At 37.7% G+C, this 24472-nt stretch overlaps 1 protein-coding gene across 3 annotated transcripts in view; it reads right to left on the bottom strand.

Moving 5' to 3' along the window:
- Positions 1–24472, bottom strand: part of fnip1 (folliculin interacting protein 1) — a 66343-nt gene that overhangs the window by 21317 nt on the left and 20554 nt on the right. For 2 of the 3 annotated variants that reach the window (XM_052099519.1, XM_052099520.1), the window contains exons 2-8: positions 21287–21416; positions 10691–10822; positions 5553–5656; positions 5376–5450; positions 5146–5237; positions 1806–1889; positions 623–694 (exon numbers count right to left, since the gene is read on the bottom strand). In XM_052099519.1, coding sequence (XP_051955479.1) covers positions 623–694; positions 1806–1889; positions 5146–5237; positions 5376–5450; positions 5553–5656; positions 10691–10822; positions 21287–21416 — 689 coding nt within the window. The remainder of the gene's footprint in view (positions 1–622; positions 695–1805; positions 1890–5145; positions 5238–5375; positions 5451–5552; positions 5657–10690; positions 10823–21286; positions 21417–24472) is intronic. The other variant, XM_052099521.1, reaches the window with a different exon arrangement.

A 24472-nucleotide genomic window follows, 5' to 3' on the forward strand; every position in this document is an offset into this window, starting at 1 on the left:
GCCTGTGCCATCATCGTCACTTTCCATTGCTTAAGCTTTTTCAGCTCCAGTACATTTCCAGAAAAATGACCATCATTTTAGTGAGCTTTAACAGAGTATGCATGTTTCAGTATCTTTACACCTCTAAAGCTGGTTATTTGTAACTGCAAATCAAACAAAATTTGATTTGCACAAAACTAGATCTCTTTCATAAAATCAACAATGCCGTCAATGCTGCATCAAAAGCAACTTTTGACGGCATAAAAACACTGAATCTAAATATTCCAGAGCAGCATGTTTATTTGTGAGCAGGTTATACAGTAACATAGTCGGTTACATAATTCTTCGGCTCAAGCCAGTGGTCATGTAGGTCAGTTCTGAAAGAGGTTCATAGATCTACTGGGTGAACACCAGCAGTATTTTGATGGAAATGTGGTAAGGCAATCCCACCCCAAACTCACATCACTAGCTATGCCAAGAGTTGGCATGTCAGACCGCTCCACTTCAATCTTTTGAAAGCACCACTGAGCCACCATGGTTACACTCTGAGCTCAACCTAAGAATGGCTTACTAATAACTGACTCTGCATATTTAACTTGGATTGAAAAGGTATTCAACATTGAAAAAAAAATTTAATTCTCACCTGAGCGTGCAATGCCGCTGTCTCTCTCATCGGCTAGTCCTCTGCCAGGCATGTCCATAGGGTTACTGTGGCCTGAGACATAAACAGAAAGATATAGACTCACCAAGGGATGCCATCTCAGTGTTAATGAGTTTGGGTGTCCACAGCACAGTCATTCACGCCAACCACCCATGCAGCTGTCTCACCATAGCATCACCATTGTGATCTACTGTATCTACATCAGCACAGACTCATGCACACAGTGGAGGGAGGGAGAGGATGAGGCAAACGAGAGGTTTTGAGTGGTGATGGAGGAGAAAGTAGAGACTGGGGTGTCTAAACTTGTGATGATCACAACAGGCAGCGTTTTAAGTCCTAAAAGACACTACAGCAACACTACCAAACACCTTAGTAGCACATGCACTAAAACACAAGCAGCATTAATATTAGGGGTGTAACGGTTCTCTGTAAAACAACGAAATGTATGGTTCACCACCCACGATTTGGAAGCATTGGCACCGCGAGTTTATTGATGCATCTGGAGCACAAGGTTTTGTGAAGAAAATGCAGCATCAAATAGACACGCATAGTTTTAATAGCACAGTTCCTTCTATAGTGCTGAATAGCTTCAGATTATTGAATATATGTGCAGTAGAGTTTGAATTACATTTTATGTTGATGCATGTAGCATAACAGTAAGTTAAAATGTTGATTTAGTAATTAGACAAATGTTTAGTTAAGGACCCTGACAAAAATGAACCATGGTTTTACTATAGTAATATTGTAGTAAGCATGACTGTTGTCACCATGGTTTTCGGAGCAGAAATCATGGTTTTGATACAATTAACCATGGTTTATAAGAGTAATACTGTAGTTTCTATATAGTAACCATGATTTTACTACATATTGTAACCATGTTGATTTTGTGGTTACTATGATTTAACTACAAATATCAGAGTTAAACTATGGTTAATGTAAAACAATGATATTTATTGAGGGCAAACCCGTTGAAGTGTTTGTTACCAAAAAGAGTATTCTTAGTTTGGATTTGGGAGTAATATTTTTTTTTCTTTTCTGTACACTACAAATACCGAACCGTACGAAACGGTGACCCTAAAACCGTGATACAAACCGAACCGTGAGAAATTTGAACAGTTACACCACTAATTAATATGCAGACACTCAAACACACACACTCGCCAACCTGAAAAGAAAGAGGCGCTCTTGATGAGGCGGAGAGGGCCCTGCTCTGAGAGCGCCCGGCGAGGGCTGCAGAGCTGAGAGAAACCTGTGCATTATGATGGTCAGAGGAGGAAGACAAATGAAGAGACACACACTGAACTGTTAGTCAAGAACAGGAGAAGACACAGAGAAAGAGACATCTGAATATATCTGATGCCGCCAGGATGTCACAGACATATGTACAGTAATGCCACACAGAACAATCTAGGAATTTATTAGACTAAATAAATTCAAATAATTCAGACTCAATTAATTTAGGAAGACTAATTGTGCAGTAAATTCTGTGGGTTTTGTACACAAGCACAGCTGTAAAATTAAGCTCAAATTTAAATGATAGTATTGTGATTCTCACATAACCAAACCCAGGTCATATTCCACACCAATACTAAATAAATCAAATGCGTATATGTATATTATACATGACCATTAAGATTTTTTTGCATTGTGACATTATTGCCATGACATTTAAACACATTCCTCATCACCTTTAAGGATTCATTCTCATTACTGTCATTTTCAGAACTGTATTTTAAAAACTTTAAATCAGCAGTACAACAAATACCACAATGTAGAAATACTTTATAATGTAAAAGATGTTTCTTTTTACAGTACTGTGAATGTCATTTTTTTAATGTAAAAACAAACAAATTAAAATCTTTAAATATTTATCTATTTCTTCCACACACCTCGCAATTAGCTTCAGAAGACATTAATTAATCCATTGGAGTCAAAAGGATTACATTTATGATGGCATTATGTGCTTTTTGAAGCTTAAATGTTTGGCACCCATTCACTTACATTTTATGTATCAATAATGGGGGATCAATAACATACATAAGAAACATAAAAAAGCCTTTAGCCTACTGTGTATTGGTTAAATGTTGTGCTTGGTTAAAATATGAAACATCTTGTCTCTATACAGATCGAACAGCACAAATGTTAAAGAGACAACTTAATACATAAGGGTGCCATTTTATGTAATCAGTTTGTAAGGCTATATTAACACTAAATGAAAAATATTTGTAGCCATTAATATGCAAGTAATAAAATGTAAGGTATATTCTACTCCATAAAACAATTATAACACATGAATATAGACATGTCAGGCAAAATAAGGTCTTTTCTCATTGTAGCCATAGCAACGTGCACACCTGAAACCGCAACGCAAGCACCAAAACCAACAATGAAAAACAATGCACATGAACTGTTAATAAACTGCGTTGATAAAGCACTCGCCACGTTCCGTGTGAAATTATTTTTAGTCTGAAGGAAGCGAATGAGGAAGAGCAGATGACATTGTAGGTTGACCAATCAGTAGAAATGGTCATGTCATGTGTGCAAATCAAATAATCAAGTTATACACTTATTTAATATGCTTGAATAAATAAAACGAGAAAGTTGAATTCTTGTTTTTCTATTTCTCATAATCTCAAATGATGTCCAATCTACATAAAATGATACGCTGATGATCGTCAGACTCAACCGCACAAAAAAATTTATTAAATTAGGGCTGTCAATCGATTACAATTTTTAACCGAATTAATTACATGGTGTCCCAATTAATTAAATAGCGATTAATCGCATATACAAATATTTGCTGAGAAAGTCCCTCATATAACAGTAATTCAATATATAATGATACTTAGTTATCTTTAAATATCATTTTTTTTATATATATAATATTCAGATAATTAAAATGCATTACATTCTTGTAGCAGAAGAGATCATCATTGATAAGACGGCTTTAGAATACAATGTATTGTTTACAACAATATTATTGATCATAAGTCAATCATTGTCATACAGTTCACAGCAATCCATTTCACAAGTGAATTTGTCAATCAGAGATTTATTATGAGGGCTTGTTTAAGGACCCGTCAATGAACAGCTGCGTCAGAAACAAACCAGGGGTATACATAGTACACAATACTACAGATATATTTTACAATAATGCCAAGACATTATATTCATTACATAGTGCAATGCTTTTCAATGCTTTGGAGTATTTAAATCATATTTTAAGTCTTTACAAACTAGTGCAAATAGGGCTTTATAGACATAAGTTTACACTTATGTATAAAAAACTTGGCAAGAAAAATAAAACAATTAATCAGAAAATATTAACTTAAGTTATCAAATCTGTGAAAACCAAATAAAACCTCTTTTATAAAGTTAAAATAGAGGTACATACAAACAAACAAAATTTTCTCCAAAATACTACAGCGTGGACACATTCCCAAAAAAGGTGAGGGGCGGATTCATCTACAGCATTACAGAAGGAGCAAGTGGATCTATTTCAGGAAGCATGTTTCTTAAATAAAGATTGACTGGGTAAAAACGGTGTAACAGTTTAAAGGACCCCTCCTTAACCTTGTTGGTAATTAAATATTTGTGAGGTAAAGACCATACGACCTGCGTCAGACATGCTTGTGCCGCATCTCGGGTGTGTTGTGTCATAAACATAAAATGTTTAGGTCACTGTGTCAAGTTAAATATATTTTAATACTCAATCTTTAAACACATCTTGAGATCCCTTAGTTCGCATTTGCGCTCCTTCAAGTGTTTTGAACGCAAGAACATAACGCATGTTTGTGTTGTGTCCGCTGAAGGGTTGTTAATGTTTTGTTCACTGTAATAAACTGTATGTTGCTCACACAGCTGAAATTTCACTTACTGCCCTCTGCAGTAAACAGGTGGTACTACAAGCTTGCATTTCTCAGGAAAGCATTGTGATTAAATGCGTTAATTGTTTGAACGCGTTATTTTTTGTAAAATTAATCGCACGTTATTAACGCGTTAAATCGACAGCCCTAAATTAAATACTAAATTATACATTCAAAAACATTCCTGAGAAATGGCTTTACAAAGGCGACACAAAACAAGTGATGCTGTATATAGGCAACACTTGAGCATATTGACAGAAATTCTGCAATCTCAAGCAATTGTACGATGTTAAAAGTAATTCTTCTTAGAGCTTTTAAACTGCATTGCTAAAAATCCTCACCAGGGGTGTTATATTCTATAAATGTAACTTACTGAGGGTTTGTCGCTGTTGGCTTGGTCCCATAATTGCTGTTTGCATCTATTTCTGATTATGTCTGTTCAAAACAGACCCACTAACATTCATAGTTTTTCTCTTATTTTGTAATTCTTGAATGTTAAAACAACAGGGATGTAAGCACCTTTTGTTTGTGGTTGTTTTATTTTACACCTAGCAGCAGGAACATCAAGAAACAGTGCATTTATGTGGGAATTGGCTATATTATATATAAATAGTCATATTTTGTATGTGCCGTTTTTACCTATGTTCCCCAAGAGGTTGTTGGCGAGAGTGCTGTGGTCTGGTCTGAGCACATTTGAGTCCTGATTGATGAACTCCAAACTGTCCTGCAGTCTGTCATAAAATCAAAGAGAAATCACTCAAATAACTAATCTACTTGTGGTGGGGTGTGTGTGTGTGTGTGTGTGTGTGTGTGTGTGTGTGTGTGTGTGTGTGTGTGTGTGTGTGTGTGTGTGTGTGTGTGTGGCTTACGTGTTGAGGCTGCCATAGACACTGCCGCCCGTCCGCGCTGTAAACACTTTGCTGAGCATTAGCTGTGGGGGAGATCTGGGAACACACACAAGAACAAAGGTCAGCACTGTTGACTGTTCATCAAACCATCAGTTTGGGCTATTTAACATTTATTACACTACTGCTCATCAGTCTCACCTTATTTGATGGATTTTGAGTGTTGAGCCTTTGTAGCTCATAGCCACAGAGCCGAACATCATTTCCCCGAGCATGTTAGCATCTGATGAGCACCGTGATGAGCCCTGAGAGAGAGACACACACAGGCACTCAAAAAATAAGTTTTTTTCCATCATCTGAAAGTTTCTACAATTAATTTGAAACTAATTAATGTTGCTCAGTCAAACGCAATGCACAACAAAACACATATGCTTCCACAAACATAAGAAAAAGACAATTTTGCCTTTACAAAACATGAAATTTTGCCTTTACTGAGTAAAGGTGCTATCAGTATATATTTATCCTCAATAGAAAGATTTACTTTAAAAAAAAAAAACACACACATCAGAAACTTTGAAACATATGTGTAAAAATCCTGACCACTCATGTGAGATGAAGATTTCAATCATATCAGTAAGCTCTTTTATTCTACATGGAGGGGATGCCCTCATTGAGGCTGCTATGTTAGCATCACATGACCAGCTAAACACTATTTGCTTAATCTCAGAAACTGCCCTGTTATTGGACACTCATTCATGGATTAAATTAATCCCCGTTTATTGTGCATATTGAATTTCTGTGACAGCACTGGTAAATGAAATCTACCATGTTTGAATGATGCAGCATCCAGAACACTACTTGTCAGTGTAAAACAAACATGGGCAACATACGGCCCACGGGCCAGATCAGGCCTTCCACATGGTTTAATTATTAAAACAGACCCCTGATGCGCATTTATTGTAAAAGTGTTTTTATTTTTCATAGGATATTTCAGTTATCTTGCATTGGGACCTAACGCGTCTCCACAAGCGTTTAACATGCTCAGGGTTGCCAGATAAGAGACATAACACCCCCAGTTTGAGATTTATACTTGAGCAAATTGGAAAAATTCCACCTAATGTAATACTTATTTTGTGCAATCTGGAAAACTTGCACGTCTCGCTTTCCCCTTTGAACAAACTTAGCGATCGGTAGTGCAATATTCTGCTCAAGGAAAAGTGTTATACGGCTTCTGTGTCCATTCTTGTGTCCATTCTTGAGGCTGCTTGTGATGTTTGGTGCAACTAATTTTGCAGGTAAACTTTCTCAGTGATTAAATGAAATATAAAAGTAGATCTCGGCATCACTGACATGCGAGCAAAAGCAAGCCAGAGACAAATATGTATATGTATTTATTATTTGTGCAATTTAGAAATGTTGAAGTCCCTTCACACCTGTATGTTAATATAACTCTTGCAGTATTCATTTATCATAGTCATGCAGTCTGTGTTATTCGGTTGTGTGCTGAAAAACCATCGAGGAGACCCGCATCATGACTCTTTTAGCATGCAAACGGGTAATGTGTTCGAAAAAATATTTACATTACATTTTAAATATAAACATTAAAAGTTCTATAAATTATTAAAAAAAATATATATTATTAAAACAGACCCCTGATGTATAAATATAAATACATTCAGTTTTTTAATGCCTGATAGAAAAGTATCTACCTTTTTAGAGCAATATAATACTTTAGGCAATTGCAGAATAGTCCCATTAGTCACAGATACACTTAATAGTTGAGTACACAACTATTTCTGGGCTTAAAAGTTACAAAAACTAAATCAATGCAGAACATTGTATCTCAAAAGGAAATCAATGTGGCCCCCTATGCACTACTTAAACCCGATGTGGCTCCTTTACCAAAATAGTTGCCCACCCCTGGTGTAAACCATACATCAACAAAAATCACTGAACACTAAATGCAAAGAACGACATGTTCTTGTCTCGTATATACTTGTCTCAATATAATATAATATATATTCACTGGGTTCAAAAAACAACAGTGTGAATGTAAAATGGACTAAGACTAAAGTTGACCAAAAGAGACATATTTTCATTCTTTTTTTTAAAGCCTTAAAAGGTAGTCATATATCCCAAGCGAGGGACGATATGGTTATCTACCTATTCAGACAAAGTATGACATAAAATTGTGAGCAAATGGCATAAATGAACAAAATGCACGTCATGTATTCTCATCAAAATTAAAAGTTCTTTAATACACAATTTAAATACTCAAAGTTTAAAAAAATAAGAGTTTCTCACAAACCTTTCTCAAATAAGAAAAGATCATAAATAAATCTAAGAATTGTGGGCTACATTAATGCTGATCTGGTCCAGAAAAAGCAATAGAACAAACCAAGTGAAGCAAGTGAACAGAAACTGTCCTGAAAAATACATGTACAATTAATTTTTTTATAATTTGATTGTCATCATTATTAAAATAACATTTTAACATAAAATAAATAAATAAATTGCATTGTATCAACTAATATTATATCATGAAATGGTAAATATACTAATGATATGAGCTGTGACCATTTTAAATAATATGTACAATTTACATGTTTATAACACTTATAAGTTTACATTCATTTGTTTAACATGTGCTAAAATTATACTGTCACTTTAAGAGTTTAACATGCGTCTCCCAGCCTGCTGGTTTATTTAAGTATCATCTCTGTTTGGTTTTTTTTTATTGCATCTCTGCTATGTGTGATTTTATTAATTTTAATTTTTTCCTTTTTTTATATATTTTAATAGGAAGTATAGGTGTGTGGATATCATTTTTGATGGACACAATACACAGAAGAAATGCCATTTTTTTTGTGCCAAATTTACAAATATTTTACCTACATCATAGATCACAACATTCTTTTGAATAGGCTGGAGAATTATGTTGGCATTTGTGGACTTGCATTAGCATGGTTTAGGTACTATTTAACGGACCACTACCACTTTGTCTGTGTAAACGAGGAACTGTTGAAATAAAAGTTACGACACATGCTCTCTGTTGCTGATGCCATGCGTTCATGACCTCAAGACTAGATTATTGTAATGAATTACTGGGAGGATGTCCAGCAAGATCAATAAATAAACTTCAATTGGTTCAAAATGCAGCAGCCAGGGTGCTGACGAGAACCAAGAAATATGATCATATTAGCCCCATTTTATCATCTTTACCTTGGCTACCTGTTAAATTTCGTATTAATTAAAAAATTCTGTTAACTACGTACAAAGCTTTGAATGGTCTAGCTCCGCAGTACTTAAGTGATCTTCTACCACGCTATATTCCATCACGTTCATTACAATCACAAAAAAATCCACAAAAGGAGGTAGAACCTTTTCCTATTTGGCTCAAACTATGGAATAGTCTCCCTAACACTGTTCGTGATGCAGACACTCAGTTTAAGTCTAAAGACTCATCTATTGAGCCAGGCATACACCTAATTTATCCATCAACTCACAAATAGGATGCTTTAGTTAGGTCTACCAGAACCAGAAACATCTATCATGATCTATAAATCTGCATAAAATTTAATGACATCTATGCTAATATTATTCTATTTGTTTCCATGTCTCAACCTCGATACATATACCATATTGGCATTAAATTCATGCTGGTTACCCAGAGGGGAACTGGCCCCCACATTGAGTCTGGTTTTTCCCAAGGTTATTTTTCTCCATTAACAAACATCTTATTCCTTGCCACAGTCGCCTCCTTCGGCTTGCTCACAGGGGATAAATACAATCATTATTTAATTATTACATTTCTATACATATTTTACAATCATATTTATTCAAACTACACAATGATCACTGTAAGACATTATATATTAGATACAAATTTCTGTTAAAGCATGATTTTCTGTAAAGCTGCTTTGAAATGATGCATGTTGTGAAAAGCGCTAAACAAATAAAAATTACATGACTCAATATGATTAATAGTTTTTTGGTTCACGATATATTGAAATTCAATACATCATCCCATACGGTCTCAACGTTTCCTTCCCAGCAATGGTCCAGAAAATAATAACTTGCACGATGTAAGTAGTTAGTATGGCTTTAAAATTATATATTATTTTTTTCTGGAATAGCTATTATATCTTTCCACGTTGGCAGCAATATTACTTTTTAAAAGAAAAACACTGGCCCAGATACAAAGCCAAAGCAGTGGGGTGTGAGGGATCTTTTCTACCAAACAATTTGGCTAATATATTTCATGGAGTTCATTGGTCGAGGGGGCACTTGGATATTAATAATTTAAGATAATATAAAAAAAAAATTCAAGCTGGGTGACAGTAGCCCAGTTTTTTATTTAAAATTTTCACATTCTTAATATTTATTTATTTACTTGAATAATTACTTTTATATTCAGATCACATTGTATGGTACATAGGAGTACTTTTGACTGAGAAAATATAGGTTACTATATGGGGGTTTAGGGGTAACCCTTGAGAAAATTTTACAAATGTCTGAAGGGAACATTTTAATATTTTCCTAAAGTGAGAATCTAATAACAATAAACTAACAATCTTAAAAATACTGTTAGCTTAAGTATAAATGGGCTGACTATGAAATAATGGGAATGTTCTCATCAGAAGAAGAGAACTCTACTAGACAGGCTTTCTATTAATTAAAACAAATAATCAGAGATGACATCTCCGATTCATTTTCACAAAATAAAAAAAAATAAAAAACTGTCATGAAAGGCACATAACATGGCGATTAATAAAGCTAAATTTAGACAGAAAAAGAGGTTAGTAAAAAAGGTGACACGTGAACTTGTCCTGTCAGAAACCTGCTTTAGCTGAACTGTCCGAGACATTTATCAGACAGATGAAGATAGTTTCACTTTGCTTTCTTCTCATTTTCTACATTGCTGCTCATCGTGTTTCCGCTGCTGTTGTTAAAATAACTGGAACTGTATCTGTACATGCCTCGAATATATCATGATGGAGAGTGGCAACACACACCAAGCAGTAATGAAGCGTGTTCGGCACATAGCGCTGATCACCCCTTAGTGCTGGTGTGTATAGATCTACTGTTTTGACGCACTGCTCACTAAACCTGTAAAACCATTAAGAAAGGACAACTGTTGTCATTGTGCCACGGTCCGGAAGGAACCAAGCCAGGGTACAGACTCAGACCATGGTCCGCTATTGGCTATTGACCGCTGATCTAGTGGTATCCAGTTATCATCTAAATAAATGTGATTCTTGTAGATTTTTTATCCAAGTTTAAGTATACATACTGCAGAATGGTAGTATAACAAAGCTTAGTGTGCTGTGAAGACTCACCTGAAAGCGGCTTTGTTCTTTGGGCTCCGATGTGCAGGATGAGCTGCTGTCCAGGGAACTGGAGCTGCCCCCTGTAGGCCTTAGCTGACAACACTTGCCAAACATCTTTGCCTGAGCCTCTCCACATACCTTCTGCACACAAAGACATTAAACATTCCTTCAAAGACTCATCAAAACAGTCAAGCATAGATATTGTGTTCACACTTTAGTGTAAGGATGGGCATTCATCAATAATTTGGTATTCAAATATTTAAGTTCATAAAAAAAAAACTATCATTCGAAAATTCTATAATTTAAATGAAGGTAATTAATGAGACGTTGTACAATTATTTTTGTGTTAAAAAAAAAAAAAAACAAGCTTAAAATTATATCCAAAACAAGCTTATATCATGTCCTGTGTGATATATATATATATATATATTTTTTTTTTTTAAACAAGCAATGCGTGAAAACAAAAAAAATATAGAATGAAAGCATTTAAGCTCACGCAAAGTATAGTGAACGCAGTTAACGTACAGGAAGAGTATAAACACTTGACATATAATAGTTGTTTACATTGTATTTCATGTTTTTGTTGAGGAAAACAAGCATATCCACGTGCTCTGTAAACTATACTCATGTATACACACCAGTTTAAATGATGGAATGTCCCTCACCTCACCTGACAAAGTCTTTCTCTGATGCCATGTTTGTTGTTTACAGAAGCATTGCGAGGATTACATTGTTACGGGGTGCAGCTTTCTGTTGAGCGGCGTGTATATGTGTGTGTGTGTGTGTGTGTGTGTGTGTGTGTGTGTGTGTGTGTGTGTGTGTGTGTGTGTGTGTGTATGTATGTATGTATGTATGTATGTATGTATATATATATATATATACAGTGAAGAAAATAAGTATTTGAACACCCTGCTATTTTGCAAGTTCCCCACTTAGAAATCATGGAGGGGTCTGAAATTGTCATCGTGAGGTGCATGTCCACTGTGAGAGACATAATCTAAAAAAAAAATCCAGAAATCACAATGTATGATTTTTTAACTATTTATTTGTATGATACAGCTGCAAATAAGTATTTGAACACCTGAGAAAATCAATGTTAATATTTGGTACAGTAGCCTTTGTTTGCAATTACAGAGGTCAAACGTTTCCTGTAGTTTTTCACCAGGTTTGCACACACTGCAGGAGGGATTTTGGCCCACTCCTCCACACAGATCTTCTCTAGATCAGTCAGGTTTCTGGGCTGTCGCTGAGAAACACGGAGTTTGAGCTCCCTCCAAAGATTCTCTATTGGGTTTAGGTCTGGAGACTGGCTAGAGTCTAGGAGACTCCTTGGTTGTCCTGGCTGTGTGCTTCGGGTCATTGTCATGTTGGAAGACCCAGCCTCGACCCATCTTCAATGCTCTAACTGAGGGAAGGAGGTTGTTCCCCAAAATCTCGCAATACATGGCCCCGGTCATCCTCTCCTTAATACAGTGCAGTCGCCCTGTCCCATGTGCAGAAAAACACCCATGATGCTACCACCCCCATGCTTCACAGTAGGGATGGTGTTCTTGGGATGGTACTCATCATTCTTCTTCCTCCAAACACGGTTAGTGGAATTATGACCAAAAAGTTCTATTTTGGTCTCATCTGACCACATAACTTTCTCCCATGACTCCTCTGGATCATCCAAATGGTCATTGGCAAACTTAAGACGGGCCTTGACATGTGCTGGTTTAAGCAGGGGAACCTTCCGTGCCATGCGTGATTTCAAACCATGACGTCTTAGTGTATTACCAACAGTAACCTTGGAAGCGGTGGTCCCAGCTCTTTTCAGGTCATTGACCAGCTCCTCCCGTGTAGTTCTGGGCTGATTTCTCACCTTTCTTAGGATCATTGAGACCCCACGAGGTGAGATCTTGCATGGGGCCCCAGTCCGAGGGAGATTGACAGTCATGTTTAGCTTCTTCCATTTTCTAATGATTGCTCCAACAGTGGACCTTTTTTCACCAAGCTGCTTGGCAATTTCCCGTAGCCCTTTCCAGCCTTGTGGAGGTGTACAATTTTGTCTCTAGTGTCTTTGGACAGCTCTTTGGTCTTGGCCATGTTAGTAGTTGGATTCTTACTGATTGTATGGGGTGGACAGGTGTCTTTATGCAGCTAACGACCTCAAACAGGTGCATCTAATTTAGGATAATAAATGGAGTGGAGGTGGACATTTTAAAGGCAGACTAACAGATCTTTGAGGGTCAGAATTCTAGCTGATAGACAGGTGTTCAAATACTTATTTGCAGCTGTATCATACAAATAAATAGTTAAAAAAATCATATATTGTGATTTCTGGATTTGTTTTTTTAGATTATGTCTCTCACAGTGGACATGTACCTACGATGACAATTTCAGACCCCTCCATGATTTCTAACTGGGAGAACTTGCAAAATAGCAGGGTGTTCAAATACTTATTTTCTTCACTGTATATATATATATGAGAGTAAAGTGTACACCGCTTATCCAGTACATTTAAACAGGTAACAGGAAACAGGAAACCAGCTTTCTCACAGTAAGCAACATTCTCACAATATCCCACTTATTTTGGTATCCATCTAAACGTACTGAGAGAACCGTTTGCTCATCAAATGTAATCAACTAGAGTCCACACTCAACAATGCCACCCAGTGCCAGTTTTAGTTTGTGTGTTCAGGATTTATCATGCATCTCACTGTATATATGGCCGGCGAAGCAAAACTTTGCAAAATAGTTTTACTATTCTAATAATTATTGCAGAACGAATACTCAAGTATTCAACTACTCGTGCACATCCCTACTTTAGTGTATCAGACTGTAATTGATTCAATGTAATGCTCATAAGCATTATCGTGGAGTCCTAATTTCAATGCGGGTGAGAAACTGATAACCAACTTATCAGGGCCAGTGTTCTCCCAAAAACAGGTTTCATTTTAGAAATGCACCAAAGCAAAACTTTTCTGGTTACAGATGTTATTGTAGAAATAGCCTTTTCACAGGTATATTTGTCACCATGACCCTCAACAAACAGTATCCAGCTGTGGCCAAACGTATTGGCAGTGACAAATTTTGTTTTGCAAATTTTTCTGCTTCAGTTGATTCACATTGTTTCTAGATTACTGTGCAGAGTGATAAGATGCATTTTAAATCATTGCAAAAAGCTTCCTTGGCCAAACAAATTAACTAAATAACAAAAAAACGTGTTTTGTCCAGGACAAAATGACCAGCCAACATCATTTCACTAATTATATCAGCAGTACCTGGGAAATTGTGAATGAGTACTAGTCAGGTGAAATCACTCTATCATTCTGATTGGATTATAGGAGCAGACTGATTGCTATAAAAGGAGGGAAGAAGTGCTTCCAATCATTGTGTTCTTGTTAGCAATGGTTACCTCTAAAGACATGCAGCCATCATTGCTTTGCATCAAACTGGCCTCACATGTAAGGAAATTGCTGCAAAGAATATTGCACCTAAAAGAACCATTTACCGGATCATCAAGAACTTCAAGGAGAGTGGTTCAACAGCAGCGAAGAAGGCTTAAGGACTTCCCAGAGTGTCCAGCAAGCACCAGGACCATCTCCTCCTGAGGAATCAGCTAGGAATCATTTCACTACCAGTGCAGAGCTTGCTCAATATTGGCAGCAGGTTGGTGTGAGTGCATCTGCATGCAAAGTGAGGCGAAGACTTTTGGACAATGGCCTGGTGTCAAGAAGGACAGCAAAGAAAAACAAGGACAGATTGAAATTCTGCAGGAAGTACACGGATTGGACAGCAGAAGACTGGTGCAAAGATATTTTCTCTGATGAAGCACCCTTCCGGCTGTTTGAGACATCTGAAAAATAGATAGTCCGGAGAAGAAAAGGTGAACGCTACCATGAGACCTGTGTCGAGCCAACAGTGCAGCATCCTGAGACCATTCATGTGTTGGGTTGCTTTTCATCCAAGGGAGTGGGCTCTCTCACAATTCTGCCCAAAAACACTGCCATGAATAAAGAATGGTATCAAAACGTCCTGCAAGAGCAACTTCTCCCAACGATCCAGTAGCAATCTGGTGATGATCTGTGCATTTTCCAGCATGATGGAGCACCATGTCGCAAGTCAAGAGTGATAATGAAGTGGCTCGGAGATCATTACATTTCAATTTTGGATCCGTGGCCAGGCAACTCCCTGGATCTTAATCCCATAGAGTACCGTGGTCAATCCTCAAAAGGCGAGGACAAACCGAAGCATATATATTGTGATCAAATCAGAGCACTAATAAGTCAAGAATGGATCACCATCAGTCAGGATTTTGCCCAGAAGCTGATATCCAGCATGCCAGAGTGAATTACAGAGGTTATGATAAACAAGGGTCAACACTGTAAATATTGACTCTTTGCATAAATTGAGTCTTTTTGACAATAAAAGCCTTTAAAATTATGAAACGCTTATTGTTTTCCAGTATACCATAGAAACATGTGAAAAAATAATATACAAATACTGAAGCAGCAAACTTTGCAAAACACAAATTTGTCACTGCCAATACTTTTGGCTACGGCTGTACACTCACACACACACAAAAAAAAAATAGATAATAATAATAATAATAAAATCACACACATTAAAAAATATACTTCTTTCTCCACTGCCCGTCTCCGACAGCCCTCCAGGAATACCAAATATCTGCCCCATTTCCCATCAAACGTATCAAAGTTCTCCAGCCTTCCAGATGGCACTTCATCAAAAGCAGCCACCCTCCCCATCTCTGTGCACCACTCTTGAAACGAGGGTGCTCCAGCTGACTTCCTTCCCCTTAAAACAATCTGTTTGCCGATCATAACACCGGCCAGGACCTAATTTTTTATGCGTTTATCCCCAATATTTATGACTGCCCCATCACCTGAAATACAGAATCTGAGGCCAAATAAAATTTGAGTGCCCAATACGTCACACATAAAACTCTGAACCTTCAACCAAAATTCATGGATCTTAACACACCACCAAAAAACATGGGTTGAGTCTCCATCTTCTGATTGGTATTGTCAGCTGGTGGGTGTGTCTTTAAGGTGTGTTTTTCTCTAGATTCTCTATACAATCTAGAGGTGGTCCAACAGAAACTATGTAAAATCTTGACTTGCATAAGGCGCAACCTAGCATCTCTAGATGCAGACTTAACGTTTTTTTAGAATCCTAGCCCACAATCCCTCCTCCAACACCAAGTTTAAATCTTTCTCCCATAGTCTCTTGATAGAAGTTAAATCTCTGTCCCAAACACTCTGAATTAGCAGGTAGTAATACACTGATGCCTCATAACCAGTCCATAACCGTATGGGAGTCGCTTTAGGGAGGTGTATGCTACCCCCAAAAATAGTACAGAGCAGGTGGTGCAGCTGTAAATACTTAAAGAACTGAGATCTGGGAATCCCAAAATGTTGAAACAAATCTTCAAAGGATCTTAACACTCCACTCTCATATAGGTCACTGAACGTATTAACTGCACTCACAATCCACTCTATCCAGCAGAAAGGGGGCATATACATAATTTTGGGTTCAGGCATATGCTCAAGGCAAAGTTGAAATGTCAGAATTAAACAGTCTGGACACTTTTGTCCATACCACGTGCAAATGCAAGATAACAGGGTTTAACTTTATTTTTGCTTTGCAATGGCAAAACAGGGGCAAGAAATTCCTATTCAATACAAAATCAGGGAGGGGCTCTCTCAGGTGGAAGTGACAAATGAGCCAAATATCTTGGTTAGGCCTAGGCCACCTTTGTCAATCAGCCAATCATGATCTATAACTCTGCATAAAATTGAATGACATCTATGCTAATATTATTCTATTTGTTTCCATGTCTCAACCTCGAGATTCATATCCCGAGGTTCCCAAAGCCGTCTAGATCTACCTTTGTTCCTGCTTGGTGTTGGATTCCACTGCTATGTGTCTCTGAGTGATGACAACTAAATGCAGCCGGTGCTAGCCAGACATCACTTCAGTCTTTTATGATGGATTTGAGAAGATTACTGCTGCCAACTCCAACTGTAAGACATCAGATACTTCATATGCCACTGCCTGAACCTTGGATTTAGGATGGACTCCACCGAAATGACCTGCCGGCTAAACTACGATGCACCTCACGGATCTCTGCCTGGATCACCTTTGTATATTGATGAACTACTCTCTTGAAATGGACTACATAGACTATAATTTAATTGCCAACTAACAAAGGACAATGCATCTACGTGAACTTTTGCAGTAAATCCAGGATGGACTTCAAAGACATAAAAAAAAAAAAACTGAAAGATTAATGACTAAACACTGGAACTTAACACTTACTTAGTTTACTAAGTTTAAACCATGACCTGCACATAAATAACTATTATTGGCATTATATTCATGCTGGTTAGCCAGAGGGGAACTGGCCCCCACAGTGAACCTGGTTTCTCCCAAGGACATTTCTCTCAATTAACCAACATCTTAGAGTTTTGTGTTCCTTGCCACAGTCACCTTCACATTTTCCCATGATGTCAAGCAAAGAGGCACAGAGTTTGAAGGTAAGCTTTAAAATACATCCACAGGTACACCTCCAATTCAGTACACCTATCAGAAGCTAATTGTCTAGCATCATGTTGTGGGGGGTGCTTTGCAGAAAATAGATGGCATCACGAGGGAAGACAATTATGTGGATACATTGAAGGAACATCTCAAGACATCAGCCAGGAAGTTAAAGGTCACAAATAGGTCTTCAAAATGGACAATGACCTCAAGCATGTCTCCAAAGTTGTGGAAAAATGGCTTAAGGACAACAAAGTCAAGGTATTGGGGGTGGCCATCACAAAGCCTTGACCTCAATTCGATAAATCTGTGGGCAGAACTGAAAAAGTTTCTGCGAGGAAGGAGGCCTACAAACCTGATTCAGTTACACGAGTTCTGTCTGGAGGAATGGGCCAAAATTGTGAGAAGCTTGTGAAAGGCTCTCAAATATTGTTCTGACATTTCACTTTCTTATTGATCCTAACTGACCCAAGACAGGGAATATTTTCTACGATTAAATGTCAGACACTGTGAAAAACTGAGTTTAAATTGTATTTGACTAAGGTGCATGTAAACATCTGACTTCAACTTATATATATATATATATATATATATATATACACACATATATATTATTGTAAAGGGAACAATGGAAAGGAGGCGGCGAGAACTGGCTTTTCAACATAAATAATATTTTAATAATACACTGAAGCACGCAAAGACAAACACACACATATGACGGACATGTCCATAAACTATCTCTCTCTTCCGCACGATCCTCTGCAGTCGACCTTTATCCCTCACGGAGGCTTGATTAGCCTAATACGGGACCGGGTGTGTAGGATCACGACCCGGCCCCGCCCTCTGCCCTGTCACAATTAAATATATGGTTTCGGTTGTTTTATTATTGTGTTGGAAGAGCTTTTGATGTGGCAATACACGTTTACTATAGGCTTATATGTTACATAAACGCAAATAGGCTGCGGTGTCATTTATTCAATTTATTGCAATAGTTGTAGGCTAGACCATTTTGTTTGTATATTGTTTTGGTGTTATGAGATGTTTTATTGTAAAACTATTCTCTATTTTGATTATAACCATCGACTGGGTTGGCTTGAATTGTGGTTTAGACATTGTTTTTGTCTATCTCTGCGTCTCAGATCATAAAAAGTGTGCCCCCCCTATTAAAATGAAATGGCCCCTTTCATTCTAAAATGAAGTAAAAAGTTTTGCACAGAGATAATATATACTGGGATAAATTCTGCAGATTCTCTTTATATCTTTGTGAAATCAGGAAAAGGTGCAAATTATGAAGTGCGTTTTCTATGTGTGAGAGAGTTGCGAGCTCTGCCCAGTTTCACTAATGGCTCATACAAACGCCTTTCGTCCTGTCCTGTGAAGAGCACAACGGAACTCGAGCATGTGAGACTGTCATATGACTTTCTTAACAACTCGTGAGCAGGGGCAGTTTGCTTACTCGCTCTCTTCTACTCCCGCTCAATGACTCTCTGTCTCTCTCCCTCTTGTGAAACAATATCCTTTGCCAAAAAATGTCATATGACTTCAGCCGCAGCTCTCTCCATATCAGCAATCTCTAGAGCCTCACCCTAACACATTAGACGGGTTGTTTATTATTCATTTGGCTGCATTAAACACTAACATATAGGAATTAACCAGTCAACAAAAGCAAAAAATTTATCAATATAATGTCATGACAGGATGTTTTTCTTATACGGGTTAGTGGAAATTAATAGATCAACTGTGTGTGAACCATTTCAAAAAACACAGATTTGGGCTTAAGGTCACACTTTACTCTTTTGGGTTTTTTTTTGCATTTCCTCCAAAATTCGAATTACCGTAATGCGTCACTCTGGATGTTTTATTTGTGAAGTTTTTTGTAATTCCTGTTATTCGCTGGTGATTCTCAGTACTGCAATACAAATAAATACTGTATATATACATTTTATGCAAGTTATACTCTCAAGTTGTTTCTCTCCAGTGCATAACTTACATTTTACTATTATTTCTATATTTTATAATGTATAAATGTTATAAATTCAAAATCAGACATGCATTTCCATCTCGCAAAAGAATAGCAAGAATCACAACAGAAAGCTCTGTGCTATGTCTCTGGAGTACCACAAAACTTGTGCAACCGGTTTGAATTGGACTGAGAATTTTTTACTTTAAAGCACTATGGAGGACGTCAAACCTCTCACACAGCTAGACAGCAATGATAGGGGGAAAAAACACAAAACTGTTCCATGCACCAACATAAATTGTAAGGCTTTTTAATTTCACACTATCAAACTTCAGATGCAAAAATGTATTACGGTAAACTATACCAGAAATGTTATTTCATTGTTGTTTCATAATAAATAATATCTGTAATATTGTTGCTGGCTGAAGACAGGAGTAGCAGACAAAGATGATAATGAAGTGAAGAACCCAAGTGCTGTTTATTTACAAAGTACAATAAAAACAAAAACATGAATCAAAAGTAAAACAAACCAGAACCTAGACTAGACTATTACACAAAGTATACCTGACCAAGGACAAAAGCAAACATGAGGGCTTAAATAAATGGACATGGGCAAAAAAGATAACAAGACAACAAATAACAAACTAGAACTGATAAGACAACCAATGACAGGACAGAACTAATAAACAAGATATCAAGACTATTAAACATGAACCAATGAAAAGACAAGACTAATAAACATAAGACAATGACTATGAACCAATGATAACAAAACACATTAAACCACATGACTAGACCAGGAAGTAAACTAATTTCAAAATAAAAGACATACAAATAAAACAAACAAGAAACACACATAGACGTGACAATATCTTAGAAGGAATCAATTTAGACTTGATTTCTTTTGCAACCATGATAAAGCTTCTACTTGTGTTAGGCTGTAATTATAACAAATGTATTATAACATCTGTTTAACAAATCAGGGCTCAACACTAAGGATTGTTTCTACTGGCCCGGTCGGGCCAGAGCTTCAGATTTTTACTGGCCCTGGCAACATTTTCACTGGCCCCAACACAAAAATGACAAATAGCTTTTTTTACCATCACGGCTTTAAAAAAATATGTCTGAATATAAATATTTTTTAGATATCTTATGTTTTTATTACAATGTCCGCCAGGGGCCTAGGTAGCTCAGCGAGTAAAGATGCTGACTATCACCCCTGGAGTCGTGAGAAATAGAGATAATGAGACATATGCATGGAGAGACATGGATTTCCAGTCCAATTGAAAGAAACTGTTGATTTCTTGTGTTCTAATGTGTGGATTACTAATTTTCACCAAAATGCAAAAACGAAAAAGGGGGGTTTCACGCACTGAACACGGAATGTGCGGGGATACTTAAAATGTTGCACAAGAAGTTAACTCCCACTACGAAATTCATCAAGTGGGCTTTTTCCTGCAATTTTCTACACATTGGTAATAGCAGCTGCTAAGACACTTGGAAAAGAGTGAGGACAGTGCTAGGAGTGCGCGCTCGGTGTCTGCACGATCTTGTGCGTGCACGCGACCGTGCCTTGGCGCATCCAGTATATTATGCATTTGTGCATCTTTGTGAGATAAATATACTCAAGCTCGCTCCTCGAAGACTTTGTCCGCTCCGTGCAATTTTTGTGCTCTCTAGATTACACTAATGTTATAAATGCAACACTGCTTTTTAGTTTTTTAATAAATACATTTTTGTAAAATACAGCAGAAAAAAAAATTGGCTTTATCAGATTAGAAGAAATCAAAGATTAATTGATTATCAAAATAATCGTTTGTTGCACACTAATATATATATGTGTGTGTATCAGTCTACAACCACCTGCAGCAGAGCATGTCTCATGACAGCTAATGACAAATGACCTGGAGACGTGACAGGGCAAGCGAGTGAGCCAGAGAGGGCAGGCCCGCCTCCCATCATGTGAATGTAAAAGAATGCTTACACATACAGTGTCAGCTGAAGCTATTATTTTTGGAGATAAGGCTTCTGGTTCAAACTGGTTGCGTGTGTGTCGAAGCTCTCTGGCTCTAGGAGTGGCCTTGCAGGGGGCAGTAATCACTCACCGTGCCAGGGGGGTCTTCTATGCTTCTCTTTCTGGCATCAGAGTCGAAAAGAACGTTCCTTCCACGCCGCTCGCAGTCCTGGTAGACAATGAGACGGATCTGACTCGGCTCCAGCTCTGGGGAGGACCAGCTGAGTGGGGAAACAGACAAGTTTCATAAACAAATTTTGTTAAATTTGTTCAGCATGTCCTAACCTAATATGTGCTCAAACCATTAACCCATTTAATGCCAATTTTTCCCTAGCTAAGTGGGCACATGCTATTTACTCCTTGGATAGCCGAATGAAACAAACTAGATGTCTTTTATGAAAAAAAAAAAAAAAGTATGAGCTTTGTTCTTGTCACAACTGTAACTGAAACTAGGGATGTGCCAGGGTGTTCAACTAGTCCAACAACTGACTAGTCGATTCGTGGGGTCGACTACCAACATAAATATTTTTAGTAGTGGTGGTTTTAATAGGAGATGCAAATTCTCAATTTAATCCTCTCATCATTTACTCACTCTCAAGCCATTCCAGATGTGTTTGACTTTCTTTTCTAATTTTTAAAAGAATATCTCAGCTCTGTAGGTCCATACAATGCAAGTGAATCCTGGATACTATGCAAGTATACTGGAACAGACTAAAATATAACTACTTTTTCAGTGTACACCTTGCCATTGCAGTCTCTAGATATGATCATGATTTCAAGTTTGATTATACTTCCTAGTGCTCTACAGATGTGCAGAGTGATAGATAGCACTTGGAAATGTAATCAACTGTAATGATCGCAAAGGAGATTACTTTTGGATCAAAGCAATTGGATCACTTCTGAAGACATGGATTAAACCACAGGAGTCATTTGGATTACTTTATACTGCATTTAAGTGCTTTTTGGTGCTTCAAATTTTTGGTAGCTTACAGAGCTGAAATATTCCTCTAAATATCTTTGCAGTTGTTCGTATGAATTTTGCCAACACACCTTGATGATTAGAGGTGCACCGATTAATCGGCCGATTTTTTGCATTTTTTACATAATCGTATCGGCCAATATCCAAGTATATCAAGCTGATTATTAGGCAGGCGCATCTGTGGGCAGCCTAGTGTTGTTGTGGAACACGTGTTCGACGCACGCTGCCCCTAGAGTCACTGCCAGAGTGAGCAGACCTCATCCAGTGCCTAAGCAAGGAGCTAAGTTCCTTGGAGAAAACAGCAAGGATTCAATTTGTATAACTTCTTTATATTTAATTAAAAACTTTTGATATGTTTGTGCCAACTTCAAGAAAAAACGTGACAAACGCGATAGGCGACATGACGTTCGGCTACTTTGGATATTGATAGTGTAGTTGAAGTTGCATTATCACAGCAGAAGGGTTGCTATCATGTCACAATAAGTAAGCAAGAATTTTGCAATTACAGACAGTGAATCTGAGACTTTTATTTGTTCTGTTTGTGTGTCTTATATTTGAGAGGGTTGTCACTCAATGCACAGGAATAAGTAATAAAAAGATACCAATGCACTATAGGCTAGTGAAGGACTCGCTTTGGTAAGCTCGGACGTTATCGGTTCTGGTTAACTGCTAATCCCACTTGATGAATTTCTGGTGTCGGTACTGGAGAAATTAAGAAAATACATTCTTTATTGCTATAAAGAGAAAGTTATTTTATCTCGCCAGCCATTTCTATTTATAATAATATGAAACCATTTGTCTGTGATGCAATTTAGCTATTCGCAGTCAGAGAGAGTGAGATCTCCCTCACGCGGTGCCGCAGCGAGCACAACTCGAGAATATTTATACATAAGCAGCATTCTGTCTAGCACAACTTCCTTCCATTCACAGCAGTGCACTGACATTTCTCCCTTAAACTCAAACTTAATGTCAGAATTAGCACGATCGGTGATTGTTGTAAAATGCAGTCTTGCTACTGTTGCTAAATTGCGGGACGCGTTTAATAATAAAAAGAGCGCAAGAGATACTGTTCCCAAGGCGGCGCACGCTCCGAAACAGACCACAACGAGACACAGTGTACACCATTTATGTCTTAAATGGACGTAGTTATGGAAATAGTTGGGAGAAAATATGGTGCATCAGGAGCCTATTAGATCTGAACTCGATCTTAAAGGGGAAGCAGTCTAATAAACATGTGACGATTGAGCCATTACTGCGAATCAAACAACAAAAGGCAAAGAGAAAATCACTTACAGCTCTTGAATGAATAACTTCTGCATTAATAAGCATTAATCTATCTATGATAAACTATGCAGTGTTATTTTACAATTGATTACTTTATTAGATTTCTTTTTAGACCACACCTGAACAGTAATGTTAGTAGACCTTCCTGAAATTAAATCACTGTGCCTATATAACGTTTATCTTTGTGTAATATATATATATATATATAAACAAAAAGAACCGTTAACATACCGTTGAAGTACCAGATCGATAAGCAGTATCGGTAAGAGTAGTAATACCATTAAAACCTTAACGATACCCATCCCTAGTTATGCCTGTGCTTCTCTTGGATGCTCTGAATATTGGATTACGTGTCTGGATTGCCCCTTAATTAATGCTGCATTTGGATCTCTACCTTCGTGTCTCGGAGCAGTTCGTAACACCTGCTTTGTTTATTTAATATATTTGTTATTGTCACGAACCCCACTCCTCTGCCCCATCTCCGCTTCCTCGAGCACGCACCCATACACTCCGAGCGTGCTCGCTTCCCGCTCCCTCGCTCCGCCCCCTTGAGCTCGTACGCTCTTTTTCCTCCCTCAGGCTTTCACGCCCGGTTTGCTATTACGAGCTCTTGCTCGTAAGCTCTCTCCCCCCTCTGACACACATGCACTCCTCGAGCGTGCTCTCTTCCCGCTCATCTGCCAGAACATTATGACCACCTACACTCACGCGCATCCTATCCCCACACATTAGATTCACCTGCACTCGTCTCGTCACCTTCATTGTTCACACCTGCACCTTCCCCTATATATATCACAACCCTTTCGTTTCACTCGGGTTGGTTATTGTATGTATTTAGATTCCTGTATGTATTTAGATTCCTGTATGTATTTAGATTCCCGTGTTTTGACCCCCGCTAGTCGCGTCTAGTTTTGACTTCCCCACTCTTGATTATCCCCTTAGTTTGCCAACTCCCTATTCCTCTCGTTTCCCTGTCTTTCGCTCCCGCTTATCCCGTCTTGTCTTGTCCATAGT

This window comes from Xyrauchen texanus, chromosome 31 (assembly GCF_025860055.1).
Source record: "Xyrauchen texanus isolate HMW12.3.18 chromosome 31, RBS_HiC_50CHRs, whole genome shotgun sequence".
Taxonomy (NCBI): Eukaryota; Metazoa; Chordata; class Actinopteri; order Cypriniformes; family Catostomidae; genus Xyrauchen; species Xyrauchen texanus.